General features: G+C 46.1%; 1 protein-coding gene across 5 annotated transcripts in view; it reads right to left on the minus strand.

Moving 5' to 3' along the window:
* The window catches only part of SRGAP2 (SLIT-ROBO Rho GTPase activating protein 2), a 234,012-nt gene that overhangs the window by 54,761 nt on the left and 165,605 nt on the right, over positions 1-13,646 (minus strand). For 4 of the 5 annotated variants that reach the window (XM_061187414.1, XM_061187410.1, XM_061187413.1 and 1 more), the window contains exons 8-10: positions 6,042-6,266; positions 2,262-2,363; positions 1,064-1,261 (exon numbers count right to left, since the gene is read on the minus strand). In XM_061187414.1, coding sequence (XP_061043397.1) covers positions 1,064-1,261; positions 2,262-2,363; positions 6,042-6,266 — 525 coding nt within the window. The remainder of the gene's footprint in view (positions 1-1,063; positions 1,262-2,261; positions 2,364-6,041; positions 6,267-13,646) is intronic. The other variant, XM_061187411.1, reaches the window with a different exon arrangement.

Below are 13,646 nucleotides of genomic sequence, written 5' to 3' on the forward strand. Positions count from 1 at the left end.
ATAATATTGTTAAATCACTCCCTTTCAACAGTCTTCTCCAGGACTTAAAAAAAAAAAATTGAAGAATTCTGAGCTTAATTACGTGAAAAAACAGATTTCTTCTTTGAAGGAGATAGCAAATCACTAGCGTTCTTAATGGAGAAAGGGCAGTGTTCAAAGAAGAATTAAACAAATGTTTCCAGTTGGAGGAAAAATTCAATTTACTACATGCAGACTGTGTTTCTTGACTGAAAAACAAGTTAATTCCTCTCATTCAGAATCACTATGCATATTCACTGGCTATATTTCCTCTCACATCTGCAAACTTAATTTCTTCTTTCTTAGTCGTCAGAAGATTAGGAAATAAATTTTAGTTCAGGCAATAAATCCTACTTGGCAAGCTCAAAATAACTTAATTATTAAAAAGTAGCACCAAAGACCAGCCAGCAACCTTCCAAAGGACTGTTAACACTACTTAAAAAAAATTGGGTCCATCTGTCTAAAAGAGGACTGGGAGATGCATGAGTAACAAAATATAATGTTTTAGAATTCTCTGCAAACCAACAATGCTGCACATTACCTGTCCCTTTGAATTTCAGCCATAATTATGAAAAATAATTTCCCACTTTAAATTATGTCATCATATCATATCAACTAGAAAAGATTACAGACTTTAAAAACAAGATATGTGTTAGCCAAAATATTTCGACGTAGTTCTCAAGAACCAAGAGATGCAGTCCCCCTTTCACGACCCCTAGGGATGAGAAGGAAACTTTCAAACAAAATCTTACTAGCTGGTTAAAAAAGTCTTCAAAAAAGAAAATATTCTTGGTAGTGTACTTGGGGCCATCCTTTCTCTTGGGGGTCCCTGTTAGATATACAACTTGTGTATATTTGTGTCTTTAAGTGTAGGAGTGGTCTCTGAACATGCCCAGATCCAAGTCAAGATATTCAAAGACTTGATATCCTGCAAGACACTTGATAAGATATCCTGCAGACACTTGACAAGGACACTGGGATCCAAATGGCCTGTGTGTGCTGCAGTGCCTAAAGATGATCTTTAAAGGCCACTGAACCCCCTCACCGTGAAATAGAACTGCTCTGTCTCTTGCTGGTTGGCTCTCCTCTTGGCAATGCTGGGTTTGCTCATGAAGGTTTCTGAGACCGTGGACTTGACGGATTCCATAGAGTTGCTGTACTGGAAGCAATCGGACACATCAAAATCCTCGACAGTCACAATGTCCTGGATGGTCTGCAGAGTGGCCTCCATTGTCTTCTTTACCTGCCATGATAAGGACCAACATAATGCATGAGGGGCAGGCTGCAAAACAAGAGGTGATGGAGAAGCTTGGAGAAGTGGGAGAGAAGTGGGCTGAGGAAGGAGGGAGGGGACTGTCAGAGGGTGCAGCTCTGCTTCCCATTGGACGGTGTTAAGTGAGTGATAAATATCACACGGACCCTACTCTCTCCAGTGAGGACCTAAAACCACTACTCCCTTCACGCTACATGCTTGACCCAGCTATTTAACGTTCACTTTTTAAATTTAAGATTAGCTCCTGGCTATGCTGGACGTGCTAAGGGAGAGAGGATGAAACAAATCCAAACCAACCCCATCATACAAAGAGCTGGTTAAAAATGTACGCTGGGCCTGGTCCCGCAATGCCCCAGGTTCTGTTTCCCGACCTTCAACAAATGAATGAACCTGTTTGCCCATGTGCAGACTAAGTGACCCATCCCCAGGCTTTCCTGATCTTACTGGGGAAAGTTAGACTTACTGAGATGCCAGGTGAGAAGTCACGTGAGCTCAAAAGAAAGGAGTTGATAATTAATCATACTGCCTTTTTAACTGGTTGTTGAAAGCAAATACGTCGGGCCCAGAAGAAAGTCACCCTTTTCTAAGAGGATGGAGATGTTTGAAGTGTCAAAGTCAAAGGCCTCTGTTTGTTTGAAAATGCTGGAAAAAGCCAGGCATGAGGGGGTGGCTTCAGAGACACAATATTGTTCACACAGCTGCCAAGTGCCATTTTGATTAAATGTGCAAAGGGGGGGAAAAAAAAGCATTTTGCAAAAGCTCAAAATAGAGCTCAACCTTTGGCAATGCAAGAGCAACTTCCTGGAGTTCAAGGGCAGGATGTAGCAGAAGAGGAAAATCCAAGCCTACATTTGGCTAGGAAATGTTTGCAGCAGCCCGGACATTCTCTGCATGCTCCTTCCACCTGCTCCCAGACGGGCAGCAGCAAGAGGTTTGACAGGGAAACTCAGAGGGTGGTTCTGAGTCTCACCTCTTCGTTCTCAATCTTCAGGGTGGATAAGCGAGACTGCAGTTGTTGGCATCTCTGTACCAGCTCACTCTGGACGGGCTGCTGGGCACAGAGCTGGGAAGCCTGCCAAAAGAAAGCAATACTAGGTCAGGAAGGGGACACAGTTCTTTTGTCAGAGTCCCATTACTGTTAATAAAACTACTCATATTCAAGCTGTAAAGCTCGCAAATTCTATGTTAAAACAAAATCCAAAGCCAAAGTGTGTAGACCTCTTCCAGGACCAAATAGCACAAGAAAGGAATGAGCAATGGAACCTGTTTGGAAAGATCACTCTCTCTCTTTGGAGCCCACCTCCAGCCTGGTGCTTGGCAGGGACAGGTCTATACAGGGCCTGCGGCTCCAAGGAAGCTGGAGTTAGGGCAGAGAAGAGTGCCTTAGGCAGCCCAGCTCCAGATACACAAAGCTTTGGCACAGTGAGGACTTCCTGCCAGAGGTCCAAGTGGCCACCTCGCTGGCCCCTCCTTCATTCCCTGCTGTACACCAGAGTGAAAGCAGAAGAGAAGTGGGTCAGGAGGCTAACATGCCGCTGTTGGCAGCCAGCATGTGTTTATAAATCTGGGCCGTGCATGAGAGCTCTGACTCAATGAGAGAAAGCGTGAAGCCAGGAACAAGTCCACGGGCTTTGCTAGAGGGCCCCAGAGGGCACGGAATCTTGTGGAACTTGGCATTTTCAAAAAGCCATCGTTTTACTCCAGATCTTCACCAGATCTGTGTGGGAGAGAAGTCTGCCCTTCCTCCAAGGATCGCTGTCAACAAGCTTCCCCCTGTGTGAGGGGATGGCTGAGCCACTGTCTCCTGATGGGCCCATGGCGATGGCATGGGCGTGAGGTCACCCACAGTCCCCAGGATGACCGATGAGGAACAGAAGGCTGGCAGATTGGGAGGCAGGACCACGTGGAGGCAGCTCCTGCCACCTTGCCACCACGTGTCCTTTAGCCTCTCGTCTGCAAAGAGACATCTGGATAGAACTGGCCTCCTCGTTCCCCAGCAACGAGTGGGCACATTCACATGCCCAAGACCATTCTCTTGCTTGAAAAGACAAAACCTCTGTTCAAATGGAGAGGGCTAGGACTTGACCTTTTCCTCCATTGGCTTTTAAGCTCTCAACTGACTTGACCTCCTCCCCCAGCTGAGAGGCTGGCCTGAGCCAGCTCTCAGATCTGAGGAGAGCTGACTTCATTCTGGCTCTTGGATAAGCAGACACAATGGAGAAAGCTCAGTGGCCAGGATGGGTTAGTGCCAATAGTGAAACTCTCTGGCTGCCTGATGTCACTGGTCAGGCATTCAGAGCCCCACAAGTCTCTGGGGGCACCAAGGGTAGAGCCAAGCACCTCCTCCTAGTACATCTGAGAGTGCTTGGCATCAATTCATGTGCTGAGTGCCCCAGAACACCAATCAGTGTCGGGCCTTGGCCAATTTCAGGGCTTCCGGTCAAAATGCCATCCGAACTTTGGCCCTAGTTCAAGGACTTCCAGGCAGCTCCCTCTTGTTGCCTCCACAGTCTACAGACAGCCCTCACTGACTGGGGATAGATGGCTGCTTTTCCACTCACATGAAGGCTAGGCTGGAATGCAAAACCTTTGCAAGATCTAGGACTGGCCCTGGCCCCTGCCTGGCCCAGCCACTGATCAGCTATATCACACAAAGGGAGGCCCTAGGCAGAAGACTGAACTATTGATTTTTAAAGTAACTTCGACGTAGCAGGGAGGAATCATGGAGGGAAAACCACCTCTACGCTAGTTTCTTTAAGAAGCAGCAGGGCTGCTGATGCATGCTTTGGCAGTGGTCCTCTATCGGGGTGCAAGGTAATGCATTCCAGCTGTGCTCTGGAGTATGGAAATGAGGCTCTGACAGGGCTAGGAGGGGGCCTGAGCACCCAGCATTTGGAATCCCCCTTTATGGAGACAAGCTGTTTGGCTTAGAAGGCATCTCAGTCAACACCAGAAAATGTATCACTCCACTCAGCTGGTCCCCAAGTTCCACTGCTTCTTGGGAAGGAATCTCTGTGGCAGCTGGAGAAGGGACTTGGAAGGCAAGTTTGACCAGAAGCCAGGGCAGGTGAGGAATGGGGCTTCCTGGGGCTTGGTGACACACCAATACACCCCCATATTCTAATTGCACATGCTGCCATCTCACTTCCCCATCTGTTCAGATGCTGACATTTCCTAAGCCACAGCAATGGAAACAAACTGTAAATGGTCTGGTTTTCCCCAAGAAGGAGAGGAGGAAAGAAATCATCTCGATATTTTTGTCTTTAGGATAGAAATGTCCCACTCTCCATGGTGGCCTATTGATGACAGCAAATCCGCTGGTTACAGTATAACAGTTGTCATTCTGGAGGAGGGTTTTCTAAAAAGCATCTGGATGCTAATCTTAACGGAAGCACCACTCCCTTGTTGAAAGGGCATTGTTGTTTTTCCGTCACCCAGCATTCATTCGTCCTTCTTCTGGTAACTTTGGCCTGACTGTCCTTTGCGGGGAACATTCCACTCACAACTCAGGCCATGTGCTTTGGATGGGGCTCTCCCCAACTTGGGGATGCAGTGTGTGACCTCCGCATAAGCCAATCAGCCGACTGCAGATACCAGCCACAGTGACTGGCTCAGGGATAAGCACGGCACCCAATCAGGACCAAGGAGACACAATGAGACTTTTGTGGGGGCTTCTAGGAGGGAAGCAGACACTCTTTCTGCTGGATTTCAATCTACAAGGAGATAAGGCTGGAAATATAGTCACCTTGCCCCCACGGGATAAAAGCCTATTTGAGAATAGAGCCAACACACAGGATGTGAAGCAGAAAGAGAAAAACTAAGTCTTGATAAAATTCCCACTCCTAAACCCAACCATGCCTGAAGATCCATCTTGAGCTTTTCTATTATGTAAGCCTATACATCCTCCTCCTGATTTAACCCACAGGTCAAATGGTGGCTCCTACCCCAGCAATAAGATTCACTTTGATTTGTATGTACAACCACCAGAAGAGAAACCACAAGATTCACAGTAATGAAAACCAAAGAGCTTCTCACTCCTCTCACTTCGGTTTATTTAGGCCTTTCTTGTTTTAGTCATCGGAGGTGAAAAGTCATAAACAGGGCCCCCATGTTCATGCACTGCTGCCTGAATAGCCATTCTTAGGGTTGACATCTTGGCTCCTGTCCTTTCTGTAGGTACCCATTCATTTTTTGTTCAATACCCAGGCAAAACTATACCTTTTATCACAATCTTCTAAACCCAAGAAAATTAGATCCTTCAGAACTCTGCTGAGTGACAAAAGATCACGTCATCACCCTGCTTAGCCCTCCGTCCCCATCAGAAGCCTTTAGTATCTGGCCCCATCTCAGCTCTCACTTCTTCCAGCCTCACCACTTGGAGGCCTCCACCTCTCTCTTTCCCTTTTGCCATACTGAACTGTTAGTAGCTTTTAGAACACGTTGGCTGTTTTTCACCTCCTCTGATCCTGCTGGCCCCTCTGGGTGCCCCTCCCTGTGCATATTTCTAACTCTCAACTCTGTTGACTGTAAGCTCCCTGAGGGCTCCAATCCCCAATGTCTACAGTCAAGCCTAGTGGACAGCAGGCACCCAGGAGCTGTTTGCTGAATGGCTGGAATGGGCTTCACCCACTGGACATGAAGCCAGCCCCAGGCCTCGCCTTCCCCAGAATAACATGGCTTGAGTGCAGTAAATCTAGACACAAGTGAGCTCAAGCCCCTTGGGGATGTGTGGGTGGGAAGAGGGTCTCACCATGTCCCCCATGTGTGGCTGGAACTCAAACTTCATAGGTGGACAGAAGACATTGTTGTACATCTCCATGAGGCGCTGCTTGTCACTGGTGGCATCGAGGTTTTCTACAGCATTCTCAATGGCGTCCAGACCCTCGTGCTTTGACTGCTCCAGATTCAACTCAGCGGAAAGGAAGGTGCGTAGCGCGCGGTTCAGGCTGGCGTGGTAGCCTAAGTCACAGCACTGCTGTGGAACAGAGAAGGCACGTGAGCAAACCATGGACAGCCACAGGGCTTGGCAGAGGGGGAGGGTGGCCCCCAGGGAAGATCTGACCCTGTCAACAAGACTAGCTGTGCAGCCGGAAGAGGGCTGACCCTCTACAATCTGGGTGATATTTCTCAGTTCTTGACTCCTAGTTCAATATGGAGGATTCCTTAGAGGACTGTGAGGTGGGTGGAATGAAGAGGACTCATTGGGACAAAATGAAATTATGTAATCATGCTCTTCAGTAAACATAAAAGAGTTGGGAGTTAAGGAGAATATTCTTCTATTTTCAGGTTCCTCTGGGGATACCACTGTAGCAAAATTCAACAATAAAAATATAGCCTGCCACTCCCTCAGGGTTACTGTGATTTAGTCACCATATACCAATCAAGCCAGGCCATTTCAGCATTCAGGTTCAGAAATCAGAGGTGGTGCAAGAGAACTCCAGGTGAGAGAAGAAACGAATGTGTGTGTGTGGGGGGGGGGCGCTGACCCTATTGGTCATCAACCCCCGCCTCCGGCAAACTCCCAACATTCTAGGACAGGCCTTACTTGTAGATTAGGATTTCTGTACTAAAGCTCCTGCTTGACAGCATTTATGAGATCAAAAATTTCTAAACATAAGCCTTACTGGGAAAATTCACATCATCTAAAGGATTCTGACTGAAGTAACATGGAAAAAAAAAGTGCTATGAAAGAGGCAATAGTATTAAAAAAACACTGGAAGTCAAGCAACCTTGGAAAAGCCACTCCCCATCCCTGAACCCGTTTCCTCAACTGTAAAATGAACAGATTTGGCCAGGTCAGTGGTTTTCAAGCTGTAGCCCAGAGCTCTATGGTTCTGTGCTCAGGCTGCCCTTGAAAAGGGGGTAACAGGGCAGCCCAACTAGCAGGACTTGGAGCCTCCTACCCCTGCTTCAACCAAACCAGCTCTGCTCTTTTTTTCTATTTAATATATTGGGGTTCTATGTAAGGCCTGGTTTGAGAAAGAAGTCTTCTGCTAGAGAAAAAGTCTGAAAATACTTGGACTAAATATAATCCCTGAGGCCCTCTTCAGCAATGGTATTCTGTAACTCTATGACAATATTCCCCATCCCTCCCAAAGGACCCAGAGATCCAAATTCCTTGGCCATCTTTTATCCCCCCTATTGCTTAAACAGCTTTGAGATCCAGAACTTGAGAAGAAATATCAGAGAAGAATCCATGGATAGAGTAAGACCATCTGCCTGATTGCCATTTCATTCCATAAGCAGGCATTAACTTAACTCTTCCCCCAGCCTTTCCCCCTCTTCATGATCACACTGGGACCAGCCACTATTGGGGAAGAAAAAGCATGTGATGTGCCTCCTCCTCCCAGCATCTAACAAGAAGCTCCTTGACAGAGTGCCTGTCGGGCTGGGCTCTGGATTCAGTGCCAGTGGGCCCTGGCAGGTGCCTGGCTGTGCGGAAGAACAGCATTTACAGCTTAACTAGAGGCGGAGGATGGAAAGACATTAAATTCAGTTGGGAGGGAACTAGACAAAAGCGGCTGATTGGGAGCCTGCACATGCAGGGGCACTTCCTTCTCTGGGAGATGCTGCTGGTCTAGCCAAGCTTCCCTTGAACCTGTAAACCTTCCTGACTAGCTCTGTGTAGACCCTGATGATGAACTCCATGCCTGTAAGTCTGATGAACAGAAGTAACGCTGCCCACAGGGCTGAGCAGGTACGTGGGGGTGGGGGGAGCTTTTCAGTGCAGAAGAGAATTAGGGGGAGGCAGTCTTCGTAACCTTTACATATTTTTGGTAACTCTCCTTTCCTCTCCATTCTCACTCCCTCTACCCTAATTCATACTCTTATCATCTTACAGTGCTGTTTGCTTCACTGTCCTCAAATATGGCTTTTGTTACGCCTACTCCCTGCTGAAGAACCTATAATAGCTCTCATTTTTTTTCCAAAGTACCATCCACCTTCCTCAGTTGGGAAATTTAAAAATGCCTCCAGGGACTTCCCTGGTGGCACAGTGGTTAAGAATCTGCCTGCCAATGCAGGGGACACGGGTTCGATCCCTGGGCTGGGAAGATTCCACATGCCGCAGAGCAACTAAGCCCATGTGCCACAACTACTGAGCCCACGTGCTGCAACTACTGAAGCCCGTGCACCTAGAGCCCATGCTCTGCAACAAGAGAAGCCACCGCAATGAGAAGCCCACGCACCGCAATGAAGAGTAGCCCCCTCTCGCCACAACTAGAGAAAGCCCGTGCGCAGCAACGAAGACCCAACACAGCCAAAAAATAAATAAAATTAAAAATAATTTAAAAGCAAATAAATATTTAAAAATAAATAAATTTTTTTAAATGCCTCCATTTACTAAGTGGTATTATTTTAATTTTCCAGACTAGAAAGCTGAGGCTCAGTGAAGTTAAGCAAGGTCAAAAGCCAGAACAAAGTGTAAGTTGTCTTCAGTCTGACCATCTAACATCATCTCCCTCTATTTTCTTCTTTAGACTCTTCTGTTCTAATCCAATGACATACTTTGCTCAGGGTCAAGTATTAGAAAACCACAGGCCTCAAATCAGCTGTATGACTGTAAGCAAGCTACTTAACCTCTCTGAGCCCCACATGGGGATAACGCCAGCCTCAAAGGTTGTTGTGTGGCTGATACACATTTAAACATATCTGGTACCATGCAGACACTTAAACAAACACCAATCACCAATATCTCCAAATCCACTTTCAGCTCCCAGCATTCTCTCCTCCTAAAATGTTTCTTACTCCTTTCACCTGGGAACTGACCCAATCTTCAAGATCCAAATCAAATTCTCAGTCCCTAGGAAGCCAGCCAGCCCTGCAACTCTGGCATATATTGACCTTGGCCTCCACTCAGAACAACATTCTTCTGCAGCCCTCATGTGACACAGAATGACACTCCCTCATTCTGTGACTCGCCATTTCACATCGCCCCAACAGAAGGCAAGAGGGTTTGGCCAGTGTCTTGTTCCTTCTTTGCATCCCTCACCATTAGGCCTTGCTCATTGTAGGCATTTAATAAACATCAGTTGATTGATTGATGCCAGGAATACAGATTCTAGCCTCCCAGGAAATAATCCACTTAGGCTGAATACTGATCTAAGTCAAGTGGGCAGATGCGGCCACTGAAGCCTTTTGTTTTACTCAGTCTGGATGGCCTTCGGAAGACATGGAACTTTCCTGGGCCAGTCCACTGTCTCTATTATATAACTGCTCTGTAAGCGTCTCTGTGTCAGCGCATGGGGGTCTGATTCACAATGTGCCCTCAGGCTCCTCTATGCCTCCAGCCAACCAGGGAGATTTGGAATAGGTTTTCCAGAGCCTTGGCTATCCACATATCTGAAAGGGCAAGAGCCAGAAACTGAGGCTTCAACAAAGAAGCAACTTCTCGCAAGGTTAGGTAAACAAGATTTGAATATTTCATCCCTGTTCCCGGTAGAATCCCAGTGAGTAGAGGCAGCACATTATTTTGCTCACAATGGGGACAAAGTATGCTTTCCATGGCTTCTGATGAGTTCTGTGGCCATGCCGGGCTCCCCTGGCCATTTCTGGGTTATATAAATGTTTGATGAAAACTCTCTCGGGGGAAATCAAATTTTTATAAGAACTTAATGATAGCCCTTCCAGATGTGTGATGACTTGAACTGACAGCTCATTAACCCTTTACCAGCTGATAGTCTCACCCAGAGACTCTAGAGAAGGCCTAGAAAGGAAACACCCACTTCAAACTTCTACGGAAGCAAGAAATAATTGCCCTTAATAAAATGTCCTATTGAGAAAGCTGGGTTCCCTCCTGTCTGACTTGGGTGCACATGGTGTCACAGATTCTCTGCCCACGCACACAGCACTCACAACACTCCATGAGGACAATGCCCGGTTCTTCATTCCTCCATCTGCTCCTGGGGGAGAGAAGCACATTCCAAGGAGCCTGTGGTTCTTAGACTATCTCAAGTCACTTCAGAATATCTTTTTGGTCTGAAGTCAAGGTTTTCCTGGTGTGTGTCAGATGCTACATGTAGATTCCTACAGTCTGAAATTAAACCTTATACAATATAATAAAAAGAAGTCAAGGGCTAGTCCTTGTGTCAATGGACTGACATCAACAAAAATCACTTCTTTCACTTATCCTCGATGCCTTAGCACACACTGAGCTTCGACACCGCCAGGAAGGAGGCAGAATGGTGTCCGTAACAGATGGCAATGGACTGGCACAAGATTCATCCCACATCTTAAAGCAAGTTCTGGATACTGTCGAGATCAGAATGCCAAGGGACCCGGGCTCCCCACTCACTCCTGCTCTAACTGTTGGTTCATGGCCAAAGCGTCCTTTTGGCCATTTTTATGGCAACAGATCGGCAAGAAAAAGCAAGAAACTAACTGATACATGTAATAACATGGATGCAGCTCAAAAACATCATGCTGGGCAAATGAAACCAGATATAAAAACATATATACTATATAAAAATCCCATCTTTGTGAAGTTCTACAACAGGCAAAACTAATTCACAGTGAAAGAAATCAGAACAGTGGTCGCCTCAGGGTGCGGGATTGATTGGGAAGAGAAAAGAGGAACTTTCTGAGGTGATGGAAGTATTCTACATCTTGATAGAGATGTAAGTTACAAGGGTATAGGATACTCCACAATTTGCAATTTAACACTTAAGTTCAGTCACTGTATGCAAATTAGATCTCAATGAGAACAGTGTTGAAAGGCATAAAAAGGAAAAAAATCTTGGCTTAGGAAATCACCTTCTTCCTCCTTCTATTCCTTTCTTCCTTCAATAAACAGATTATGTGCTCAGCTATGCAGTAAGCCCTATACTTATGTATGTATGTATGTATGTATTAAGGTAAAGAGGAGACTTGGTTCCTGCCCTCATGGAGCTTATAGAGACTAAAAGACATTCCTTTGTTCTTAGTGCAGTGGCTCTCAAACATTTTTGACCTCCAACTTACAGTAAGAAATACATCTTATATTGTCTCTCTCTCTCTCTCTCTCTCTCTCTCTCTCTCTCTCTCTCACACACACACACACACACACACCCACCCCAACATAATAGTTTCACCGAATAAAACTTAACCTTACTAGTATGATGCACCCTGATATTTTTGTTCCCATTCTGCTCTAGTCTATTCTATCCTAGTATAGTTTATTCATTAAAAAAATAAATAAATCAAACCCATAAAAATTATTTCATGACTCCTCTAATGGATCATGACCTACGGTTTGAAAAAACACTGTCCTAGGGCCCCCTGTGCTTAGCCCTGGTGCTGCAATTAGCCAGTTACATAGAAATGATTTGTCTGTATGTCTGTGAATACCTCTAGGGTAAGAACTACTTAATTCTTTTTGTACCCCTGATGCTGCTGAGCACATAGCTTCATCCCAAGTAATACTTAATGAACATTTGTAGAGCAGAATAATGTAAGCTTTTTAAAAAAAAGAGTAATTAATTTCACCTCAGGAAAAACACAAACAACAAACAAACAAAATAAAACAAGAGCAACTTTACTATCCGTGTGGCCTGGAATGCTACCAGCCTGGACTTGCTCATAGTGACCTAGACCCATGCCCTGGCTGAGCACCACGGAGGCTGGCAGACTGCTTTTTCATGGCACCTCACACAGCATCCTGTGAAGACAGGCTCTTAACAAACTTCTTTTTTTTTTTAAATGATGAGAATAAGAAGCAAAATAGCTTGCTTCTTGGACTGATTTTAAAATACCCACTCACATGTGACGGAGGCTCTGTGGACTGTGCCTGACTTAGCAGTAGCCCCTCTTGTCCCCTGAGGTCAGGGTTTTGGTGAAAGGGGAACGAAAGCTACCCTGGGGGCAAAAGAAAGAGAAAAGGACAAACCAGTAGCAGAGGTGTGGCGGACCGTCCAGGCTGATTTTTTTAATCGAATGTGAGATAAATAGCAGAAATTGAGCACAAGAAAGAAGTGATTCTCTTCCTCACGCTGAGAACAGGCCTCTCTCCCAACAGTGAGGAGGAGAAAGGATCCTGTCTAGGGTCCTGACCTCCATTGAAGGACAGTGTTCAGATTGGCATCAGCAAGCAGAGAGAACAAAGCAGGGCCTGAACAGGGATCAGGGCTCCACTTCCCCAGCAAGACAATGACACCCAGGGCATTAAGGGGCTGAAATCTACTGACTCAAAAAGCCCTGGCTGAAGGGAGACATAAATCTGTATTTTAGAAACTTTCCCCAAGCAGCTTCACTGTGAGGCCAGATTTAAGTACCCAATGATCTAGCCCAATTCTTCAGTTTGCCAGAGGGTGGAGGGGAGACAAAGCAGAGTTCCAAACCAGTTCCACGACAAGCCCCAGATCACCCAGCTAGTTACGCAATGGTGAATCTTAGACCAGAATCACACATGACATTGTGAAGTGTGGCAGGTTCATTCGCGGAGAAACCAAGGTAGACAGGCAAGTATGTGAGGTCTGGCCAGAGGCTTGCAAAACCCAGCTGCTGCTTGCTGACAGCCAGAGGCAAATAGCAGGCCTCGAGAGGAGACTGGCCAGGGTCTGCCTGAAGCCCTGGAAACTGGGATGCTTATGCTGAGTCGGCTGGCTCCAGGCCCCTCACTTTGATGACAGGAGAGAGAGGTGAGGAAGGGTGTACTTAGGCAGCTGCAGTCAGGGCTGGCTCAGAACTGGGCCAGACTGGAGTTTGCAGGTGAGATCGATTGCAAGACTTAACTATAAGGTGTGAGGAGAAGCAGCAGGAGAAACAAGGCCAAGGCTGACCCATAAGGCCAAAGACAAAACCCTTATCCCTTGTGCCTGCCCCATGCAAAACACATGAGCCTCATATCCTGCTTCTCTCATCATATTTGTGCCACAGCGAGAAGTATGGGTCACATGTCAGAGGCATCTGGATACCTTCCTGACCAGGACTCTAATTTGCAGTTTAACTTTGGGCAGGAACCCTTTTGACCCCTACCTAGATTCCTTATCTACAAATTGGAGATAGTAATATTGATCCCAAAGGGTGACAAGACAATCAAATGAGATAATATTGAGAAATATTAAGTGCTATATAAATATAAGGTATGACATTCTAACACTTTAGCTCTTGTCACTCACTTCTATGGGCAGGTACCTAATCTAAGGGAATATTTCCTAGGAGACAGAAGTGCACAGTGGATGTGAGCCTGGGTTTAGAAATCAGACCTAGGTACCAATTTTCCCTCTGTCACTTATTAGCTGACTCTGGGTAAGTCATCTAAACTCTATGAACTTTAATCTGTAACAGTGGAGGTAATAATGCCTTCCTCCCAGGATTCCAGTGAGGACTGAATGAAAAAAATTATGAAGTGCTGTACCTGGTACATGGCAAGCCCCTGAGG

Source organism: Eubalaena glacialis, chromosome 3 (assembly GCF_028564815.1).
Source record: "Eubalaena glacialis isolate mEubGla1 chromosome 3, mEubGla1.1.hap2.+ XY, whole genome shotgun sequence".
In the NCBI taxonomy this organism is placed as follows: Eukaryota; Metazoa; Chordata; class Mammalia; order Artiodactyla; family Balaenidae; genus Eubalaena; species Eubalaena glacialis.